This window comes from Notolabrus celidotus, chromosome 16 (genome assembly GCF_009762535.1).
Source record: "Notolabrus celidotus isolate fNotCel1 chromosome 16, fNotCel1.pri, whole genome shotgun sequence".
NCBI classification, from domain to species: domain Eukaryota; kingdom Metazoa; phylum Chordata; class Actinopteri; order Labriformes; family Labridae; genus Notolabrus; species Notolabrus celidotus.
In genome coordinates this window covers 28,587,755-28,611,046 of record NC_048287.1, presented here as the reverse complement: position 1 = coordinate 28,611,046, position 23,292 = coordinate 28,587,755, and the positions used below count along the sequence as shown (strand labels likewise).

Genomic DNA, 23,292 nt, shown 5'->3' with positions numbered 1-23,292 from the left:
TGAGAAATACATTCCAATTATACCAAATATTTTTTTTATCAATATATTTTTATTATCAGTATTATGCAAACACATAATGTTGGTCATAATCAGTAATCAATAAATATTTAAAAGTTAATTTTGTGCTCATTTTTTTTATTTTCATTCAACTCCTCACAAACAAACATACAGGCGCGTGCTCAAACACGAACGAGCGGCAGGTGTCAGCAGAACACACCCAGATTCCTCCGCGCGCGCAGGTATGCGGTGTCTGTGAGTGTGTGAGTGTGTGTGTGTGTGTGTGTTTACTTCCCTCACCACCGGTCGGACTGCTCTGTGTATCTGTGCGGGCTCCAGTATTACGGCTCGAGTCCTCTTGGTGACGCTCTGCTGACATCACTCTGCTATTCCCCACTCAGCTCTCCGCATCACACACACACACAGGGAGCTGCACCGACTCTCTCTCACACACTCCTCCGTCCACACTTTGTTTCTAGATCGCTCCGAAGACGCACTACAGCACCACGCGCACACTCACACTCACACACAGAGACGCACGAGCAGCCGCGGGCTACCTGTGCCACTGCGGCCGGCCCACACGGGGAGGGGTTTCACTCTTCCTGTCATTAACACACTGAGAGGAAGACACTGAGAGGAAGAGAGACAGAAACTAAACCCAGTCCAGGTCTGAGAGAGAGAGGGACGCACACACACACATACACAGACGCGCGCGCACTGAGGAGGGTAACAGAAGCCGTATGTAACTTGGCTGCTTTTAACGCACGCGGTCTGAAGTGGGTCTCGAAGTTTCTGCTCGGAGAAGGAATACTTTGGAGCCCGGTGTCCCCCCACGCAGCGCGCTTGAGGATATTTACGTCCACCTTGTCTCCTGTTTGGAAGAATGGCGAGAGATTACGGAGCCCGCTGCCCGCTCTCTCCGGTGAGGAAGACTTGGCTGGTGGCGGCAGTGATCCTCCTCACAGCTCAAGGTAAGACAACCGACCCAAAGCTGTGTTTGAACACACACACACACACCAAACCCTGTTCAGATCCCCCCCTTACTTCCAACCCCATGCGCCTGGAGTGCGTGCGGGCTAACCTGAGCACTTCCCACTGCGCCTCCTTCGCCCTGGGAGTGCTGCAGGTTCCTCCGGCTCTGCTTCCTCCTTCTGCTCCTCCTGGATCCACTGTCCGAGCAGTGTTAAAAGTTTATTATCGAGGCTGTCTGCACTGTGTGTGTGTGTGTGCGTGGAGGGCTCTGTTCGCCATGATTTACGCGAGGTGTGGCTCCTTCTCATTTGTGCTTTTTGTCCTAATTCCTCCCTGCTTCAGACGGCAGGTGACTGTTCAGGAAAATCTAATCCTCCCTGAGCTGCTACAAACCCTTCATCCCACTCGGCTGACCTGTAATCTGTGTTTACCTGGCTGCTGGAGAGTGGCGTATAGGGGGAAATGAGGCGCTTTCACAGAGCGCAGGTGTGATTACTGACATTAGAGGAATGGCAGAAATTGGTGCTCGGTCTGCTGAGCAACAGTGTGGCTGATTTGGAAACAAGGTCTCATAAGGAAGAGGGCATTTCTCAGCACTGTGCTCTTCAGGTGGCCCTTCACAGAGAGTGTGGAGAGCTCTTAATGAATAACTGCTACAGTCAGAGATGCACACTGTAGGTTTACAGAGGCAGTGTCTCACTTCTACTCCTGCATTATTCATGAACACAGAGTACAGCCAATGAAAACGAAGGGAAATTGATGTTTACAGAGGCTGACAGATATCTGATTTTAAAGGCCAATGCCGATATTGATATCCAGGATAGTTACAACAAACAACAATTACTGCACGGTCAACCTTTTAGGGAATACAACTTTAAATGCTGTCAGTGTGCAGAGCTTAATGAAAGGAACATTTTATATGATGGAAACAGTGAAGGTAGGATGATTCAAAGGCAGATCATTGTTCTAGTAATCTTGTTGCCATGAATCTACGCATCCTGCATTCATAAGATCTTGCACATTGAACATGGAAATAGAAATTGCCTGACAGTTTTGTAGTTTTTCATTTAGAAAAGAAGATTATAATTAGAGAGAGTCGTGTATGTTTGAAACACGTAGAGCGAGAGTGGATGTGTTTCAGTTTGGGGAGTCAAACTGTGATGTGACCTCAGAGATGAGTTCATATTGTGTCGCTCTCTCTGGAGTTTCTTAAAAGCCGTAAAATATAAACTGATTAATTATTACAACACAACTTGATTAAGAGTTAAGGTTTAATTTGAAGTAAATCTGCCTCTTTCTTTGTTCTTGTACTGCTCATGTTCTGTGAGTATGAACAATACAGAAGAGGCAGTTCTGAACCTCGCCTTTTTTAGTCTTTGTATTTTGCAGTTTGAGTTTTCACACAAATCTTCGACGTCTGTTCTTCTTGAAAGAGTGTCCAAAATAAGAAATGTTCATTAAATCAATTAATGATGCAACATTTTTCTCAGCTTCTATTTAGATAAACAACTTTTACTCCCATCTCTGATTTCATTTCTGCCAGCGTACACTGATGTAGTGATCTGCAGAAAGCCAATAACGGCTGATAGTGTCCTCCGCTGATGTCAACTGTATGAAGACACAATGCAAATGTGCACAGTGTCAGCATGAGAGGATAAGTACCCAGATTGATGCTTGCCTATTAATGTTAGGTTTCAATGTTTGGAAATTACCCTTTAAAGTCTGTTTAGGTTATTATTATTATTTTTTCAAGTTATATTTTTGGGCTTTTACACCTTTTATTGATAGAGGGAGAGGACAGTGGATAGTTCAGGAAACTGGGAGAGAGTGGGGGAATGACATGCAGGAAAGGAGCCGCAGGCTGGATTCGAGCCCGGGCTGCCCGCTACATGGCATGCAACTTAACTAGTTCGCCAAGTCCGCACCCCTGTTAGGTGATTTTTTAAAATACATTATTTTTTTTAAGTTTTATTTTTTATTTTTTTTTCCCTTAATAGAATGACAGCTGAAGGGAGACAGGAAACGTGGGGAGCAAAGAGCAAGGGGACGACCTACAACAAATGGTCGCGGCTGGGAGTAGAACTATCGGACTATAGCCTCTGTATGTGGTCTAAGCACCACACATACAGAGGCTTTAGTCCGATAGTTCTACCCCACATACAACAAATGGTTGCGGCTGGGAGTAGAACTATCGGACTATAGCCTCTGCATGGGGGGTGCTTAGACCACTAGGCCACCGGCGCCCCCGTTGGGAGATTTTAAAGTGTAAAAAATGCTAATATAGCAGCATCACTTACTGCAGGCCTGGATCATTTAGCATTAAGGCAATATTCATACAAAAACACATTTTCAGCTTGAATCGAGTAAAACAACTTTGACTGCCATTCCTGATGCTACAGCTGCCAACATATCAACGTATTTATGCAAAGATATGTGCAGTAAGCTAGTATTGTCTGATATCAGTATCAGCTGACCATGACTCTTACATTTTTCTTATACATGTAAGCAAAATGTAAGACACTATATTGCTTTCATAGTCAACCTATTGGTGGATAAAAATTCTGGATTTCGACTGCCTGCTGGTTTGAGTTTTGTACATTGAAGAATGGCCTCACAAACATCAACTTTCTGGAGGCTGGAGATGTGCTTTCTTTTCACAACACGTACACGTTCTCTGTGTGTGGTGTGTTTCTGTTGTGTTCTCTCTCTGTCTCCGGGCTCTCCAGGTGTTGCTCAGTCACTGAAAGCAGGTGACTGAACTCACCTGTGCCTGATTTGCCAAATGAGCCTGTTTCTGCTCCTGAAGTGTCGCTGCCACTGATTCAGGAGGATCTCAGTGACAAGTCAAGTGTTCCTGCTGCAACCCTGATTCCACCCGAGCCTCAGAAGAGGCACAATAAGCAAAATGCCACCTGCCCTCTGCAAGGTGTAACTCACCTTGGTCCGTGTGGGATCTGTGTACGATGTTGGTGTGGCACTCATTTAGTTAACAGGGGGGTAGGTAGTGCAGCTCTGTGTGTCCACATCCACTCTAAATTATCACCAGTGGGCAAGCTTGGACACGTGGTTTGGTTCTCTCCTCCCCCATTGTTTCAGGTGTTCAGTCACATACGCAATTAGGACAGAGTACTACAGCAGGAGAGAGTGAGACCACATTCGCCTGTGTGTGTGTGTGTGGTGGACGTCTTCCTTCAGTAGTGGAGGAGGCTGTTTCTCTTCCAGGCGTCAGAGTTTATTTGTTGTTTTTGCTTATTGCTGTAATTTCAGTTCATAGTGCTTAAAGTTTATTATCCTGTGGTAGTGTTTTTGGAGAGAGGCTTTGTTTTAATTGCACCTTTTGTTTAGTTTAATACATTCTTTAACTTTTATTATACTTTGCTCCCTCCTCCTTCTTCCTGGGTTTGATTTTTATTGTTACTCTCCTCATTCCCTGACCATCTAAGAACGTCGGCTGTGCATGTCCTCAAAAATTAACGCACCGTAAAACACAGTATGCATTGAACATGAGCGGTATGATCAGTGTAGAGGCAGAGAGGATGTGACAGACGACACAGCAGAAAGTTTAAAAGAGAAGCTGATGGACCACATAAGCAGTTATCCACATCTGTACAAAGTTTCCTTGCCACTGCACAGCAACAAACATGCCGGTCAAAATAGCTAGCTAGTGATGAGTTCAATTTTAGAAGCTAACATGGAAACCAAGCGGCAACCTTCTGGGCTTAAGATATGAAGCACATGCGGAAGTGCTGAAAACTGCAGTTCATCGAGTGTCCACTAGAGGCTGGCTGCAGAAACACCAGAAATCACATACACACCCATTGAAAAGAGACGATCTTTACAGCAGAAATAAACATGTTTACAGCCTGGTTAGAAAAACGGTTTAGGTCTGAGTTGCTCATTTCTCTGGGTGAATTTCTTTTTTATAACTCTGTATTTTCAAAGATATTAAACTTATGAGTTTTGCCCAAATAAGGACATAGCTGACTTGATTGACAGGCGGGAACACTGTAGCTGTTAACGAAAAGGCTTTAAGCCCCGCTTCTTTACCTCACACTAGCTCAAGAAGTTTGGTTGAGTGCAGCATTTCCAATATGGCACCTGCTGTCGATTGACTTCAAAACAGCGCTCCAGAAACAGATGGGTGATGTCACGGATACTGCGTCCATTTATTATATAGTCTATGGTGGAAACCCGTGAAACAAAAGGAGAACATTGTGACTGGGGGCGGTGCTGTCAGCGTGTTCTGTCTTCCAGTCGTCAGTTGTCTGAGCTAGCTCAAGAATAAGTTTCAGAATTAACAGGAGTGACCTCTGTGACCTCTGCCGTGTCTGGTATGAGTACAGTTACGTTCATGCTGATTGTGCGCACAAACGCAAGGTTGATTAACAAGTGCATCCCTGGCTGTAGAAGTTTAACAAGCTATCTATCAATGACAGCATCACTTACTGAAATAAAGTTGCTTTTTACACACCTGTTAATGCACACTGATGCAGCTATATCCTCCAATATCGGCGTATACTATCATCCCGCTGATATCAGTCGAGCCCTGAGCCGTAAAGTTACAGCAAAGTGATGCAAGCACAATGCAACTGGAGACTGGAGTAAAACTTTAAGAGGTAAAAAACATAAATGTCTGCCAGGTTATTTGTTTTGTGGAACTTAAAAAGTCACACCCACACACGATCCCTGCCGCAGCACGACAAGTTTTATGTTAATACCGTTTGGATTTTAACACAAACAGTTTTAAAGGTTTCTGATGACTAATACTGATGCGTACTAATAAACAATAATAACCTTACTCTGAACCCACTAATGCAGTCTCTTGGATGGAATATTGAGCAAATATTACACCATAAACAAGAAGCGATATCAATAAACTCACTTGTGATTTCCATAGCAACACTCCATGTCCCCACGAGAGGATTACAGTGATGGATATGGAGATAAGCACAAGCTCTGTTAACATCTCTAAAATGCACCGCCGAGTAAAGCAGACGTGTTCCAACTCCCAGCAGAAAAACTTCTCTGTTTTCTTTCCCAACTGGGACCAGATACAAAACTCAGAGCAGCCGGCAGTCAGGCTACACTGATCGGCACAAAAACCCTGCAAAGCCGCTCCGTCAGCATGAATCTGTCAACCTGTTGTTTTCACCTGGGTGTACCTGTAGCATCATCTGTCAGAGACGCCCTCAAAATTGATACCAGAACATAAGACAACGGGTCATTATGGAGAAGGGGGGGGGGGGGGGGGGGGGGTGTCGTCGCCTGTTCTGACTCGCCTCAGGGAACATGACTCTGAGATCAAATCAAAGAGCCGGTTGTCTCAAGGCTGCACTGAGCACCGCACTGAGCATCTATTGCATGATAGACGACAACGTCAGCTGTGATTTTAAGGCAGGAGGAAGAGTTTTACCGTGATTGGAATTTGCTTTGTTATGACACTCTTTCTTCCGTGAATCATTGTAAGTCACGAGAAAGAGGAGAACCCTGGTGTAGTAGCGCTGTGGTGCAGCTCAGGTCGGTGTGAGGATGACAGATACTCAGCTGAGACTCTGCTACAACAGACCCGTATTGTTAAGAAGCTGTCAGGCTGTCTTGACAGTATCCCCACAGGTTATGAATTAATTTCAACGTACAACAACATAACTGTCTGCTTGGAGGAGGAAAAACTTCCATGCTCACATTTTTGCTGCTAAGCAAGAAAATATGAAACGCTGAATGCAAAACTAGAAGCTCCCTTTCCTAGATTACTTTCGAATATGACACACTTCTGTAAAGGGGAAAGTCAAATATTGTTTTATGTATATGGATTGGTTAGGTCACCAAACTCAATCTGTGCCCTAAAGCCCAAGCACTGTACCCTTGCCATCTTAATTGTCTGCTACATCAGGCTTGAAGTACGGTGGAGCATTAGGTAGAGATGGGCAGTGATTTTCGAATATTCGAATATTGGTTCACTTCGTAAAAATCGAAGCGTTACTTTGAATATTTTCTCATTTTAAAAGTACAAATTTTCATTGTTTTTACTGGTGCCTGGTTGTAATACAGTGTTCCCGCCAGATGATGGCTTTAAAGCGTCTTAAAGCTGTTTGCTAAAAAGAATGCTAACTGTAATAAAGAAGAAGAAAAAAGAAGAAGACATTAGCGACAGTTGCGGCGATTTTCTCCATTTCTGAATCTCACACTACTACACATATTTCCAGAGACTGAGCATGGCTGTAAGATGTAAACATACACGCCACACTGCTTCACTAAAACACAGACATAAAGCTCAAGACAGACGCTACCAGTGCCCGCTACTAGCAGCACCTGACCCGCTACTAGCAGCACCTGACCCGCTACTAGCAGGTCCTGACCAAGCGGCAACATTCTGGTCTTAAAATATGAAGCACATGCGGAAGTGCTAAAAACTGCAGTTCATCGAGTGTCCACTAGAGGCTGGCTGCAGAAACACTAGAAACCACATACACACCCATTCAAAAAAGATATTTGTAGCAGAAATAAACATGTTTACAGCCTGGTTTAAAAAACGGTTTAGGTCTGAGTAGCTAATTTCTCTGGGTGAATTTTTGGATAACTCGTACAAGTTTTTCCCAAATAAGGACATAGCTGACTTGATTGACAGGCGGGAACACTGTAGCTGTTAATGAAAAGGCTTTAAGACCCGCCTCTTTTCCTCAAACTAGCTCGGACGAAGTTAGCTTGTGTTCAGTGTATTCAATATGTCACCCAATATGACGATTGCCTTCAAAACAGTTCTTCAAAAATAGATGTGTGACGAGACAGACGCTGTTTCTGAAGAACTGTTTTGAAGGCAATCGTCATATTGGGTGACATATTGGATACACTGAACACAACCTAACTTCGTCCGAGCTAGTTTGAGGTAAAGAGGCGGGTTAACTCGACTGCCACACTAATCAATCAATCAATCAATCAATCTTTATTTGTATAGCGCCAAATCACAACAAACGTTATCTCAAGACGCTTTTACAAACATAGGAGGTCTAGACCACACTATGTCAAATTATGAACAGAGACCCAACTTCAAGACAGGGTAAGACTCAGTCTGACCCCACCTTAATCCATCATGAGCATTGCACATCGCAGTATTTAGCTAGTTACAGTGGTGAGGAAAAACTTCCTTTTAACAGGCAGAAACCTCAGGCAGAACCAGACTCATGTTAGACAGCCATCATGCCTCGACTGAGTTGGGTCTGGAAAGACAGATAGAGGGGAGTAAGAGAGAGAGGTGATAGTGATGAGACGAGTCGTAGAAGCTGTTGCCGCTGGAGTCCAGCACGTCCGTATCAGCTGGAGTCCAGATCGTCCACAGCAGGAGGACGTCTACGGCAGCTCAGAGGAATCTACGAGACAATGGAGCTCAGGGACTCCAGAAAGGTCTATGGTTAGTAACTTTAATGGGACAGGCAGAGTTAAAGTAAGTGATGAAGGGGTTGGGGGGAAGAAGGTGAGCTAGGATCCCAGTGTGTCAGTGTGCCAGTTCCCCCGGCAGTCTAGGCCTATAGCAGCATGACAAAAGCTGGTCCAAGCCTGATCCAGCTTAACTATAAGCTTTATCAAAAAGGAAAGTTTTAAGTCTACTCTTAAAAGTGGAGAGGGTGTCTGCCTCCCGGACCCTGACTGGTAGATGATTCCAAAGGAGAGGGGCCTGATAACTGAAGGTTCTACCTCCCACACTACTTTTAGAGATTTTAGGTACAACTAGCAAGCCTGCACTAACGGGCTGTTAATGGGACAGGTGTGTGTGCGGGGGGATGAATATTCGAATAATCGTCAAATAGATGTCAATGATTCTCAAATAGTATTTTGGCTTGAAATGCCCATCCCTAGTATTAGGGCTTTGAGATGGTTTAAGACTGAGGAATGCATGCGTAGTTGGCTGAATGATTAAATGTCGTCACCTTGCTAGTTTGTCACAAATAAAATGCATTCACAAGAACATTTAAAACGAGGAAAGACACTGGGAGCAAAGTGTGTTTCGGGTGCAGGTGTAGTGGGCTGGTGTAGAGTAGGTGCTCCACAGGCAACAGTCCACCTGTCTCTCTTCAGCTTTCCAATCAAACAAAGGCCAAAAAGGAAAAAAACAATTTAAATAATTGATTTAAGTGGAAAGGAAGGACTCAAAGAGATCACTGCCTCAGTCGACCTGACTTCCTCAGAGGTCAAACCTGTGAAACGTAATCTGTGAAGTTAAAAAGTACAGTTTTAACCTTCAGTAAAACACACGGAATCGAGTTAAGAGGGTATCATTCCACAGCAATGATAATTAAGTCACTTCAGGTCCCCTCCCTCTGTGTTCGTCTCCATAGGCCCGATCCTGCGCTGAAATGTCAATGATGATGAGCCCCCTCGACGGCTCGGTGGAGACGAAGAGCTGATTAGCTTATCACTTGGAGAGCAGGCGGCCGATGATTATCGCCCTCACAGCGGCGCCGCCTGATTATCGAAAGCTCTTATTAATGACTCATCGTCTGTGCCATGTTGCTGTTTGTTGTTTGCATATTTGTCTAGCCAGTGGTGGAGCTGCGGTCTCAGTCTGCGTTTGGGTTCTACTCTTTGGGGACCATTGCAAAAGAAAAGAGAAGCAATGACTTGGTGTGTTTAAGCATCAAACCCTCAATAACCCTGCTGCTTTTGTGTCCCAATAATCTGATAGCAGGCGAGAAGAAACATTGAAAGTGGAAATATCCACTGGTGAAGCATCTGCTGCTGCTTTTAAATTAAAAAAGCCAAAGACACAGCCGACTGTACTGCTGGTTAGAAAGCACAAATTACTAATAAACAAGCACAGAGTTCAAAACGTTCATCACCCAGTACAGCTGGTTGTGTGTTTTTTGGCCTTTGGGGTAGAAACACAGTTATTTGAATTTTTCTCTTTGTGGGATGTTTCAGTTGATTAATTATTGGAAAAAGCCTAGAGGCTGAAAATCTCCCATTATTTCTAAAGCAAAGGGCAGCGTGAATAAAAATGCCTCTAATTTTCCCAGTTTAATGAACAGATTTTTTCTTACTTTGCATAAATCCCATTTTAACCCTGACCTCGGGTTGAGAATGACTCTGAGCGTTCACATTTTTATCAATGAGTGCATGGCACAGAGGTCTCAGCCCCGCGGTGGTTGATGGCTGATAGACTAAATGTCAAGGAGTGCGTCTCGGGAGAGGTGATCTTATGAGTGTGTGTGGAGAGGTTGCAGAGAGAAGGGGAGTTATTGTTGCCTTGAGAGCTGATCATTGGTGTGATCACTGGGTTGAAATGTCAATGACATTGTTAAGTAGCTGGATGCCTTGCTGGAGCCTGTTTGGAGAGATTTCTAATACGGCTGTTCTGATACTGAAAATTACAACAAAAATGCTACAATACAGCCTAAAATGTGGAATCAGGTCTTTGCAAATACAGCAGTCAATGGAGCATTCAGATATGTTTTAGACCCCTGAAAACAAACGCGTTTCTTCCCCTCTCCAGAAGCTCTCTATATATGTATAACCTAGCATAAATTATGGCTAAAACCAAGAGAACACAGCAGTGCTAGCTAGAAGAACTAGCGGTTTGAAGCCAAAATATCCCGTTCCAGAACGCTGACATCTTGGAAATTTTCTGCAGCCAGAGTCCTACAGCGTGACGTCCCGAGGTCCTATGGAGTTTCTCTCTACGGCAGCTGTCAATTAAAGTAAACCCAGATGTAAAATTCTGTTTTTTTAACCTCTAATAACTAACGAAAAAGAAACTTTTCAGAAAAAAGAGGCCTTGTACACAAAACAGTCAAATAATAACACATCACCACAGCATACGGATGTGAGAAACATTCGTACGAAGTGTATTTATTTTTAAATGTTTGACCGCAGCCCCATTCAAATGAATGAGGGAGACAGAGTTTTTGACCTATACTGCAGCCAGCCACAAGGGGGAGCAGTTTTTGTGGCAGCCTCACTTCGAGCCGTGCGAGATGACGTCCTTTTTATATACAGTCTATGGTTAACACTCAGACTGCTCTCTTTGTATTTCCAGGTAAGACAATGAAAACCAAAAAGTAAGAATATAAAAGTGAAGCAATTCCATGTTAAAATCAGAACAGTGCAGTGCTAGCGGTGCCGTCACATTAGCTATAAGAGCTAGCAAAATGTCAGATACAAGTGTTTCAGAAGCACAAATTTTGAGGCTGCTCGATTTTCAATTTTAAGTCAAGAAAAAAAAAAAGTAGTCCTACAGAGAAGCAGTGTTATGTTGAAAATGATTTTTCGGCAGTGTTCAGCAAAGTCAGGACGCCAGGAAAGGTTGCTAGCCAAGCTTCAGCTAACGTTAGCTTAGTTTTCCATGTGGTCAAAATGCTTAAATATCAGGATTTCTTCAGTGTACTAAATCAGGCCACACAAAAGTCATAGAAACCACATCAAATCTACGCAGGCTTACACAGCTGTGAAATGCTAACATTAGTGTGTATTTTTTATTGTACGTGCCATCAGTGAATTCTCATGTGTAGATATCAGTTTGGAAACACTTGTATCTGATTATCTCAAATGTTTCAGCATATTAAGCATGTATTTTTGGTCGAGCGCCTGTTTATGAGTAACTTTGTAAACTGTATTTATAATGCATTTTTCCCAAAATGTGCTTTAAAAGCATGAAATGAAAGTCATAAAAACGACATTAAGATAAGAAAAAGCGAGGGTAAAGAGGTACAATAACTCATCCATGCTAAATGAGACGATGCTTATTTAATGAAATCATAAAATAAAGATTAAACTTTTTAATCTGAGAGCGGCCGCATTAAAAAAAAACAAGCTGCCATCATGCAGGGGACCAGAAATGAGCCGCTCTGGGTCCTGACCTGCAGTTTAAGGCACGTCAAGCGGGGACTCAAATGTCAATGGCTCTTCCTGGTGAGGCATGGGGTGATAATCATCCCCTCGAGAGCGGAGCGTTGAGAGCTTATTAATGACTCACACCAACACACAGTGCACAGTAATGCTGCCTTCTGTCAGTGTTTAGGCCCCCTTGTTTGTCATTGTCTGGGCTGTCATGTGTGTTTTGGTGATTCTCACCCAAAAAAGCACAAAATCACATCCTCATGCTGCGAGAGAAGAAGAGTTTCCTCTTTAGTCTGGCTTCTGCACTTATTCACTGACAGACTTGTGCGTGATGTTGCATCACATCTACGATGATCTGTTTGTCTGCATGTTTAACTTTGTCTCTTCTTGAAATAGTGGCCTCTGGGTTTTTTTATTGATCACGGATTAAAATGTTAATAACTTCCCACAATCCTTTGTGGGTTGATGGATGATACACTTTGTGTTGCAGGGTCTTGCATAATGCTGTTTGCTTGAAGAGGCAAAATGCATTCTTTACTAAGAAGTACAGACACCTGTGTGAAATGAGACTGGCCGCCCTGATTTCACATCTTTGCTGCAGTAGAGTTAGAAAGCACACGCTCTGAAGTCCTCACGTTGTTTGGAAAAACAAACCTCTGAAGGATTTATCCACCGTCTGTCTCTGTGCACAGCTAACCAGATTTCATATCATTAAAACTTTAATCATGGTGACTTGATTAAAAAGTAAAGCAATATACCAAAAATAATGAACATTAGCTTTACTCAAGTGTGAAAATCAGGTTGATGGAAAATGACTTGCTTCTCCGGATCTGCCCTGACGTCGTGTGAGATGTCGGCTGGTTCATTTTCACGTCTCTACAAGTTCTGCCTGTCAGTCATGGACATCTCATTTACCAGATGCCTCTTCTCCACACTTGAGTTTCCCTCTCTTGTTTTTATCGTGGTATTACATCTTCTACATCCTTTCTGTCGTGTTGCGTCGACGTGCGTGATGTGAACAGATTGATGCATCAAAAACTGTAATGGTGTAGTTATCCCTGACACAGAAAAACCTCTGCATTTTATCCCTGTGTATTCGTCGCAGCAGAGTATAAAGCACATCATACCTTTATAGATGAAAATACTGCTTTGAAAAGTGTTCTATATGTTGAATTTCACATTAAATACAGTAATGAGCTACTGTTCCCTATGATGTTCCTCCACTCTGAATAAAAAAATTCACGTCATGTCTGTGAAGAGGAGATAATCTCTAACTCAACTTTTCATGTTACATCCAGATTGCATAATATGAACAGAAGGATATGCTATTATTGTGTGCCATGTTCACACATCCATGTAGGTGACAAGTAGTGTTGACTGTAGGGGGTGGTGTGACATGATGCAAAACAAGTAAATTACTATTCTACGACGGAGTATCAGGGAAGCTTTATAGATAAAAAAGTGAGATTTCCAGATTAAAGTTGTAAATCTGTGAAAATAAATGTGTGCATTTAAGAGATTAAAGTCATAACTTAAGGCTAACACTTACTTTTTGGGGCATTTTTTGCCTTTATTGGATAAGAAAGCTGGAGAGAGACAGGAAATGTGGGGAGTAGGGAGTGGGGGAAGACATGCAGCAAACGGTCGAGGCTGGACCTCTGCAGCAAGGACTATAGCCTCTGTACATGGGGTTCGCACTTAGAGTGCAAGGCCAACACTTTGTCATAAGAATTAGGATTCTGATATGATTGTGCAAAGACATTAGTCTTTAATAAAGAAAGGTGAGCTAATAGGTCCCCTGAGCACCACTGTTTGTCCTCAGCTGTTTAGTTTAACTCCACAAGATGATCCATGTTCCTCATTTCAGTGCAGGCAGCTGACTTCTCTTCTGATATCTCCTTCTATGTTGTTTAAGCTCACATATAGATTAACCAAAAGCTGAAATTACAACTTCTTCATCATAAAATGACAACTTTTACTTTAAATTTATGACCTCATCCTCGGAAATGTATGCTTTAATTCCTGAAGTGATAATTTATTGTTTAATTGCTTGATGGGGCCTTACCCAGGACTTCAACCAGATCCGTGTCTGGTCCGTCTCTGATCCGCTGCGGTCCGGCTCCGTGCTCTCTTGTCTCAGAAGGCAGCAAGGAGCAGGACCGCCGGACAGCTGGAGTCATGTGATTGAAGTTTTCCCGCGGTAATCACTGAATCAAGGATTCTCCTCCTCCTCTCCTCATCCATGTTGTCTTTCTGGTCCTCTGAAAACCTCTGACCTGTTGACTCCAGGCCTGGCTCCGCTCATCATGACGGTTTGTTGTTGTAGTTAAGTGAAATACGATCTGGTGATAACACAGAGTGTTTTATTCTGAAAATTAACCGGATGTTTTCATTTTGTTTTGGCGCCTGACTTCCTGTCCCGCTCCATCTGCTCTGTTGAGATCGATGTGTCGTGCTCTGGCATCCTGCAAAAATAGAAGTCTTGTGTATCTGATCTGGAGGGCTTCAGACCTGCCGGATCAGAGACGCAGCTGGAACCCAATGGAGCGGATCCAGTGGAATTTAACACATTGACAAGAATAGAAACCTTTCAGATCCAGTGGAATTTGGCTGCTAGTCCTTATAGGTTCTCATCCTCTAATATGCATCAAAGATAAAAGAACAAAGCAGAAACAACAGATTTTTGTGTAACAATGTCGGCGGTAGTTTCAAAATACTGTCAGAAAAAAAGTCAAGGGAAGTACAGATACTTAAAACTCTGCTTTAATTGAATAATGAAGCATTAACTTCCTTCCCATTGCATGATTTCACATATGCATCTTCATATCTGTGCATTAGAACCTGAATTTCAGTTCAGCTCAATGCAAAGAACTTAATTAATCCTTTAAAGGCAAAGTAAGCATGAGGAGTGTTGTCTGTGAGAAGAGGAAAGACTAGGTGTCAGGTTACAGCTGAGTGAATGAATATGAGCGGATGGGGATGCTAACAAACTGTGGTAAGCATGTGTTAAGTCACATGCATCGGTCCAGGTGTTGGAAAGATGCAAAGTAAAGAGTAATCAAACTCTGTAAGGAGGAGAAGTGAAAGATAATGGAGGGATGAAGGTGTACACCAGAACAACAGCAGCAGACGGAGCACTTGTGTTTTGTTCTTTCACTCTGCGATAGAAGACACAGTTCTGATGCTTTTCTTCCAAATTGCAGCTCTTACGGACAGAGGTGGAGGTTGCAGCTCGCCTGGTCACTCTCAAAAATTGGGAACAGGTTGTCATGGATACAGCTTTAGTGGATGAGTCAATTTTCACATCCCTTTGTTCTTCAACCATTGTGTTTGTCTTTGTGGGAAACCTTTAAAAGAGGCTTGAGAGGCTGGACTCCGGGTTGCCGTAAGAAGCTCCATCAGTCCGGGTAGCAGGTTTTTCATTCATCACTCTGCCTGCCAAGAATCTGCAAGCATGTGTGCGCGCCGGGTCAGCGCTTTTTTTATTTCTTCCTTTTTTAATTCCACTTCTGAGGAAACCAGTTACTAAGCAAATTCCTGCTCACATTTCTAGAAAGAAGCCGTATCATGGCTAACACCTTGGCACTCCTCATGATTCTGCAGCAAACAGGTGTCAGTGGGAAGAGGGATTAGAGGGCGTAGCAGCAGGAATGGAGCCATGAATAACAAAAGAGCCGTCTACTGTTTTCCAGCTTCCAGGGTCCAGTCAATTCTCCCAGTTAGCTCTCCCAGTTAGCTCTCCCAGTTAGCTCTCCCTGTTAGCTCTCCCTGCCTCACTACTGTCTTTGCAGATCTATAACCCCCCCCCCCACATACACACACACGCACACACGCACACAGAGGATCAATGTGGCCACCCTCCTTAGTTTGACTTTTACTGCCATGCAGAGTAAAGAAAACTTCCCCCCAGCCTTTCTTTTCTGCATCCATTCTTCCTCAGTCTTATTCTCTCGCTTTCATTCTTTTGACCCTTTTTTTCAGGCGGCCTGGCGGCCTGCCGCTCCATGGCGGCTCTCGAGCGGGGGACCTTTTGTTGCTACAGCTTTTGGTGGAATTAAAAAGGGTGCCAGTACCCCCCCTCCTCCTCCACCTCCTCCTCCTCCTCCTCTCTTCCTCCCTCCATCCACTCTTCTGGGCCTCATTGTTTGGAAAGAGAGGGAGCCAAAGCAGGGGGAAAGAGGGAGAGAAAGAGGAGGGGGGGGGTTCAAAAGTGTGAAATGTTTAGACAAGCACCCCTGCTCCGTCTTCATGTCTGTCCTCAGCGAGTGCAGTCCGTCCTCTCTTCTCCTCCTTCTCTCTCTCTCTCTCTCACCGTTTCCTCTCCACATTTAGTCGACCGGTGACAGGATGGAAATTGCTTTCAGCGTGGATGTGTTCAGCCGCGTGTCAGGCTGTGATGCAGCTCTGTGACATTTCTCCACTGTACCCATGTGGGCAATTAATAACCGCACTAACAGTGTTTGCTCACTTGTTTCATTATGGAGCAGTTTGCTGGTGTTCTGTCCTACAGAGGGGATTTCAGGTGACGGCTCTGCTGTAATTTTGGCAATTTTACCCTCTGATTTCAAGAATCTTTGCAGCGTCAGAGCTCATGGTCGTCAAAATTACATTGATAAGATTGCAGAAATGGAACAGGATCATGTTTAATCTGATTAGCTTTTGATATCTGAAGGCATCAGCATCAACCTGACCAGTTTAATCTCAATGAAGGATCATCTGTTAGGCCTGTCCTCTCTTTATTCACTCTGCAGTGTGTCCCTCCCCGCCTCCTGCTGTTTCTCTTCCCTGTATGCGTCTGATCTTTGCATATATCCATCAGCAGCATGTTTAATGAAGACACCTTATAAATGCAATCTTTCACTCCTTATTACTTCTACACAACAGGTGATCTATGTACGGGCCGGACTTGTTAATGACGTAGCATTTCTAAATGATTTAAAACTGAGAGAGTGCAGAATGATCAGGATGATGATGGAAGCAACCAGCTGCAGATTCTGTCCCTTTTAAAACTGCGAGGGGGAGGATTCGTATTTAAGGTCACCTCAGATGATGCATTTACATGAGTGAGGTATGGAGGACCTCTCTCTCTCTCCCTCTCTCCCTCTCTCCCTCTCTCCCTCCCCCTCTCTCTGATCACCTGCAGAGCAAGTGTCAGACACTGCAGGATGTTAGACTGCAGGGGGAAATAGCTACCATCTCATTAATTTAGATCTCACACTGATAAATAAAGAAAAGTGGTGAATGAATAAACCTATTCTCTGCTTTATAGTGAACACAAATGTTCATCTGTTGATCCATCAAATGAAAGAAATTGAATCGCCAAAATGTGAAACACTTGATGTCTCAAATGTAAGAATTTTCTAGTCTCCTTTGACTTCTTTGACAGTAAGTGAAGAGCCTTTGGGTTTTGGACTGTTGGACTGAACAAAAAAAGCAGCTTGGAGACATTATTTTGGATTCTGGGATGATTTGTTGAGTATTTTTCACAGCTTTTTGACACGTTCCAGACTAAACCATGAATCACCAGATAGATACGTAGCTATTAGCAGCAGGTTGAAGACTTAGGCCTGTACACACTACCAGTCAAAAGTTTGGAAACAACTTCTCATGTAAGGGTTTGTATTTATTTTAATTATTTTAAACACTGTAGATTAATACTGAAGACATCAAAACTATGAAAGAACATATATGGAATTATTTAATTAATTATGTCCGTGGAGAATATTCTTATGAGCCTGATCTTTGATATTCAACGTGTTAAACTTGTAACCGTATTCAATACTGTCAGTTATATGCATTTTGTTGCTGTGGAAAAATATAATTTAGGGGGAAAACAACGTATTTTGGGTTCTTTTTGACATGAGAAAACTCAATGATTAATCGATAATTGATCTTTAACATTTCCAAAGATCGATCATGGAGAATACTTAAAATTTGCATCCCTTCATCACACTGTGATAAATGCAATTCAACAGAATCAAATTTAACACACAGTTATGCCCTGTGTCCCAGCTTGCAGAATTTCTGGATTGGTATCTTTTAATTTTCTTTCACAAGTTCTGGGCGTTAACATTAAACCTGATCCCATATTGATCATCTTCGGGGTGTTGGAGGGGCTCAGAAATCTCCAACAATGTCTTTTATCTTATGGGCTGCTGACTGCTAAGAAACTGATCCTCCTATTTTGGAAGAAGAAAGAAGCACCTACTCTCAAATTATGGTTAATGGAAATGACGGACATACTTCATTTAGAGAGATTTGTTCTTAAAAACAGACTTGAGAAGTTTGAAAAAAATTGGCACCCACTGACCTCCTTCTTGCAGAGCTGAAATGATCAACTTTTTGTACATCAGGTAGCACTCCTTGGGAGGGTTAAGGGAGGGGGGAGGATGGGATAGTTATTCAGGGTTCCCACGCGTTTTTCCCACGCGTCCTGGAAAAAACTTGAAAACCTGGAAAACAGTTGACCAGTTTTCCAGTCCTGGAAAATGGGAGAAAAAGTAAAATGTCCTGGAAAATCACGGATTGTCCTGGAAATTTTTCCAACATGACTGCGTGCGACCTGCCAAGGTTAAAAAAACACATCCCCATTCAACATTTGTGGCCATTCTTGTCATTCAGATCTATTTAGGTCAATTCATGCTCTGATCCTCTGATTATTATTATCATTTATTTATTTTTTCTTTTACTTAGCTAATTTTCTAATTTTTGAGAAAAGAGAAAGAAGAGATGTTTTCATGGATAGCCATAGACAGCACGTCTTCAATGTAGACTTCCACTGAGAGGAACATATTAGACTATTTAGGAACTCAATTAGGAACTCAATTTAGACTGTCATACCAGCTGGATCATCACTGAAAATGTCCTTGAAATGTCTTGGAAAATCATCTCTGGAAAAGAGTGGGAACCCTGTTATTGCTCTATTGTTAACTCTATGATGAAGACAGTTTTGCCTGATGATAAGGAATGAATAATCTGATGTAGTCTGTGAGATCAGGCCTTTGAATTACACTGTTATATGAAAATTGAATGTCGATGTGGATGCTTTGTGGAGATCTTGTTTTCCTTAATAAACATCTTGAAACATAAAATTTGCATCCCTAATCAGAATAAAACATGATCGAGGACAGAAGTCACCTCACATTCTGGAAACACTCCTTAATGTTATTATCACGGTCATCATCAGGACACAGTCCCATCCTCTCCCGGTTTAGGGGATTGTTCTGAAAGTGAAAGCTCTCGCTCGGGGTGCAGAGGTCGAACAAGCCAGCAAGATTAAAAAAAGTCAATTTCCTGTCCTGGTTCAAGTGCGAGCTCTAGAAAGGTCGGGCCATTGTCTATTGTCTTTGAATTGTGCCTGTTTGCTATTCCTAGACCCATTTTGTTTAGTCACAGATATTTATAGCCGTGCAGTTGTTTATAATAGACTTTATTTATTACCCTCCTCCTCCTCCTCCTCCTCCTCCTCCTCCTTCTTGACACCTTATTGTTGTTTAATTTAACACCAAAACTTCATCACTTCCTTCACTTTCCTGAAAAAGTCTGAGGAAGCTTCACAGAGTTTCATAACCCGAGGCAAAGAAGAGACACTCCAGCGTCTAATGGACTGAATGAAGGAAGTGGACACCTCTCTGAAGTAATGTTTACAGAACGAGGGAAATAAAGACAGTGCATCGATTCATCTCCGCTCCTCCGTCCATAAATAACCTGCTCTCCTTTTCCTCTGTGCGGTCTGGGGACTGTTAGCAACAAGTGGTGGAGGTCAGCTGGTAGAGAGAAGAGCAAAGAGACAGAGAGAGGGGGGGACACAAACAGAGAGAGAAACAAACAGAGGCAGGGGAAAGAAAACAGAGAGACAGATGGAGACATGAGAGAAACAGACAGTAAAGAGAGAGAGAGAGAGAGAGAGAGAGAGAGAGAGAGGGACACCAAGAGGGAGACAAGACAGAAAGAGACCGGCAGATAGAGGAGGAAACAGACAGAGAGCGAAAGATAAGGAGAAAGACAGAGAGGGTTAATGAGAGATGGAAAGAGATGATGACATAAGGAGATAAAGAAAGGCAAGGAAAGACGGACTGACAGAGAGATACAGAGATGGAGACAGACAGACAGACAGACAGACAGACAGACAGGCAGACAGAGAAAGACAACAAGGAGGAAAAAGAGAGACGCAGAAACAAAAAGAGTCTAAGACAAAGGAAAAACAGAGAAAGATGGAAGTAAAGAAAACAAGCAGAAAAAGAGAGAGATGCAGTGACAGACAGAAAGAGACGAAGACGAAGAGACAAGGATGATGAAAAAAGAAAGACATGCAGAGATAGACAAGGATAAGTAAAGACAGAAAAACAAAGACAGAGGACAAAGAGATGAAGGGAAAAACAGAAGCACAGTGACAGAGGACAGGTAGAAAGAGAGACAGAGAAAAAGGACAGAACCACTGCAGAAGAGACAGAAAGAGGAAGACTGACTGAGACTGAAAGAGAGAGAGAGAGAGACAGACCAAAGGACGGAGACATTAAAGTGAAGACGCAAGAGAAAGGGATCAAGACTAGAACGACTGTTTAGGTCTGAGAGGGACGGAGATACAAAACGAGACGGAGAGAGATGCAGTGACAGACAGAAAGAGACAAAGACAAAGAGACAAGGATGGAGAAAAAAGAAAGACATACAGAGATGGACAAGGATAAGTAAAGACAGAAAAACAAAGACAGAGGACAAAGAGATGAAGGGAAAAACAGAAGCACAGTGACGGATGACAGGTAGAAAGAGAGACAGAGAAAAAGGACAGAACCACTGCAAAAGAGACAGAAAGAGGAAGACTGACTGAGACTGAAAGAGAGAGAGAGAGAGAGACAGCAAAGGACGGAGACATTAAAGTGAAGACGCAAGAGAAAGGGATCAAGACTAGAACGACTGTTCGGGTCTGAGAGGGATGGAGATACATAACGAGACAGAGAAAGTCAGGGAGGAAGACAGAAGGACACACTGATAATAGAAAGACAAAGAGATAGACTGAGAGAGAAAAAAGGGATTGACAGGCAGAAAGAAGAGACCGAGGAAAAAGGTAGAGAAGAAAAGGGACAGAGCAAAAGACAGAAATAGAAAAAGACAGACAAAAGGGACAAAAGAATCAAAGGAGAGAAACAAACAGAGAAGAAAGGACAGATACAGAGAGACTCAGTCTGTATTGATAAAACATTAAAATGAAATGTGGCTGAAGCCGAGGATTTGTCCGTCAGCCGTCTCTCCTCACCTCTGCGGTCGTCCTTGGCTGCCTCAAAATCATCTTCGACATCGTGTTCATCTCTTCCCCGGTGCACGTGTGCGTCGATGGCGTCCTGATCGACTGTGTCTGCTCTGACAGTTTTGTTTCTCATTTGCATAACGCAAACCAACATCCCTCTTCCTCGCCGTGTGCAGGCGACCACTGTTCACATAGCGGCACATTTCCATACGAGTCGCACGCACATTAGAAGAGAAAACCAGTGTCATTTAGAGTTACAGCACATTTACTGCTGCTTCTTCTCCTGTACGTTTACCACAATTATCCTGCAATGCTTGCCATGTGTAATTAGATCATTCTTATTTTCTTTTTTCTTACAGCGGCTCTGTTTTCACGTCAGAGCGCTGAATAGCTGTCCGGGCGAACAAAGAAGCCACATGTTTAAACAGACATAGATGTGACAATTAAGTGTGAAAGGCTGGGTGTTTTCCAGGGATGGTTTCCTGGCAGAGAGGAGCATGTCTTCCTGCGGGTGTCAGGTGGCTGACAGGAAACAGACTGGTGAGGTCTCGTCTACGTTTTATACTAACAACAGGACACGGGTTCCCGTTTGCTCTTAGACGGAGACATTGATATATTTTCTTGTCCAGCTAGAGGTCACAAAAAAGTGGGGACTGACAGCAAAACACTCTGCTCTGTTTACAGTTTATGAATTACAATGGATCGAGGGAGGCTGACTAGAGCTGTAGTCGGGCCTTAAAAGTTAGACCCGACCCGACCCGAGCCCTAAAGAATTCTGCCTGAACCCGTCTGAACCCGAATGACCTAGATTTTTTTATAGCCCAAACCCGTTTACAGCCCGACTGCCCCCCTTCATTACTGATCTGGCTAATTTTGCAAGTTTTGGGTAGGATGGTCTGTTGATCTTCCACCAGCCAAGAACATCAGTTTCATCTTACATGATGTTTTCCCAGTCAGCTCACTGTGCATTTTCTCACTCCTCTCGAGTCTCCACATCTCGTCGTGCACCTGCAGCACCGTGCACAGCTTGCAGAAGAGTGCGGGCATGAGCATGTACGGCCTCCCTGTCTGAGTGTGATAACACTCTCAGCTGGTTACATTTTGGCCAGAGGAATGATGCGATCTTATAGAGGTCCTGTATTATCACTTTACGCGCGAGCCAGTGCTCGTGCCGTTGATGCACGACACAAGCCCGAGCCCGGCCCGAGACCGCGTAACATGATAGAAATTATGACCTCCTCCCCAGCATCCTCCTGCAGGCTCCGAAGGGGTTAGTCCTATCTCATTACCCTGGCGTCAAAGCCCAAACCTGACTTCATGGTGTTTAATTACTTGAATTTCCATTAAAAATAAAGACAAAACTCCTCTTGCTTTACTGACGGTATTACTTCTTTTATTGTGGATATGTGCGTTTAGTTGACTCCACAATGAAATGTCATCACCCTTGCTAGTTGGCATCAGAATCAGTCGGTTAAACCAATTAATATTTTTAGTATTGGAGGCCACAAATGCTGGTCATATGTTGTGTCCAAGCTTCCACTAGAAGGGGCTGCAGCTCCAGTTGATAGCTACTGCCATAATCGCTGTAGACGTCCTCCTGCTGTGGAAGTTCCAGATTCAGCTGATGTGGACTTGTTGGACTCCAGCGGCAACACTACTACTGCTATTAATTGTCTCTTCACTCCATCACTCTCTCTCTCTCTCTCTCTCTCTCTTATTCTCCTCTGTCCCTCTTTCCAACCCCAACTCTGTCTCAGCAGATGTCTGTCTAACATGAGTCTGGTCCTGCTGGAGGTTTCTGCTTGTTAAAAGGAAGTTTGTCCTTGCCACTGTAACTAGCTAAATACTACGAGATGCAATGCTCATGGTGGATTAAGATAAGAACAGACTGAGTCTTATCCTGTCTTGATGTTGGATCTTTGTTAATAATATCACATAGAGTACAGTCTAGACCTGATTTGTTTGTAAAAGCGTCTTGAGATTTGGCACTGGGTAAATGAAGCTTGATCGATTGATAATACAACAATGCTCTACTACCCTGATGTAAACAAGCACAAACAACCAAGGGCATCTTGTAGCATGATGTGGCATGTTTTGGTAGTATTCTCATCTTGAACATGAAGATGAAATAGTATGTATGACTGTCTGATTTAAAATGGCCATAACCACCCAACTGAAGCAACATAACCAAGCAATTCCATCTGGACTTTAAACTGAAGGCTGGTGGTGCTAGCTCTGCTAATGTTAGCTGC

At 43.3% G+C, this 23,292-nt stretch overlaps 1 protein-coding gene across 2 annotated transcripts in view; it reads left to right on the top strand.

Moving 5' to 3' along the window:
* Positions 1-323: 323 nt before the first annotated feature.
* pvrl2l (PVR cell adhesion molecule related 2 like) overlaps positions 324-23,292 on the top strand; it is a 521,907-nt gene continuing 498,938 nt past the window's right edge. For both annotated transcript variants that reach the window (XM_034705229.1, XM_034705228.1), the window contains exon 1: positions 324-968. In XM_034705229.1, coding sequence (XP_034561120.1) covers positions 881-968 — 88 coding nt within the window. In that variant the 5' untranslated portion in view covers positions 324-880. The remainder of the gene's footprint in view (positions 969-23,292) is intronic.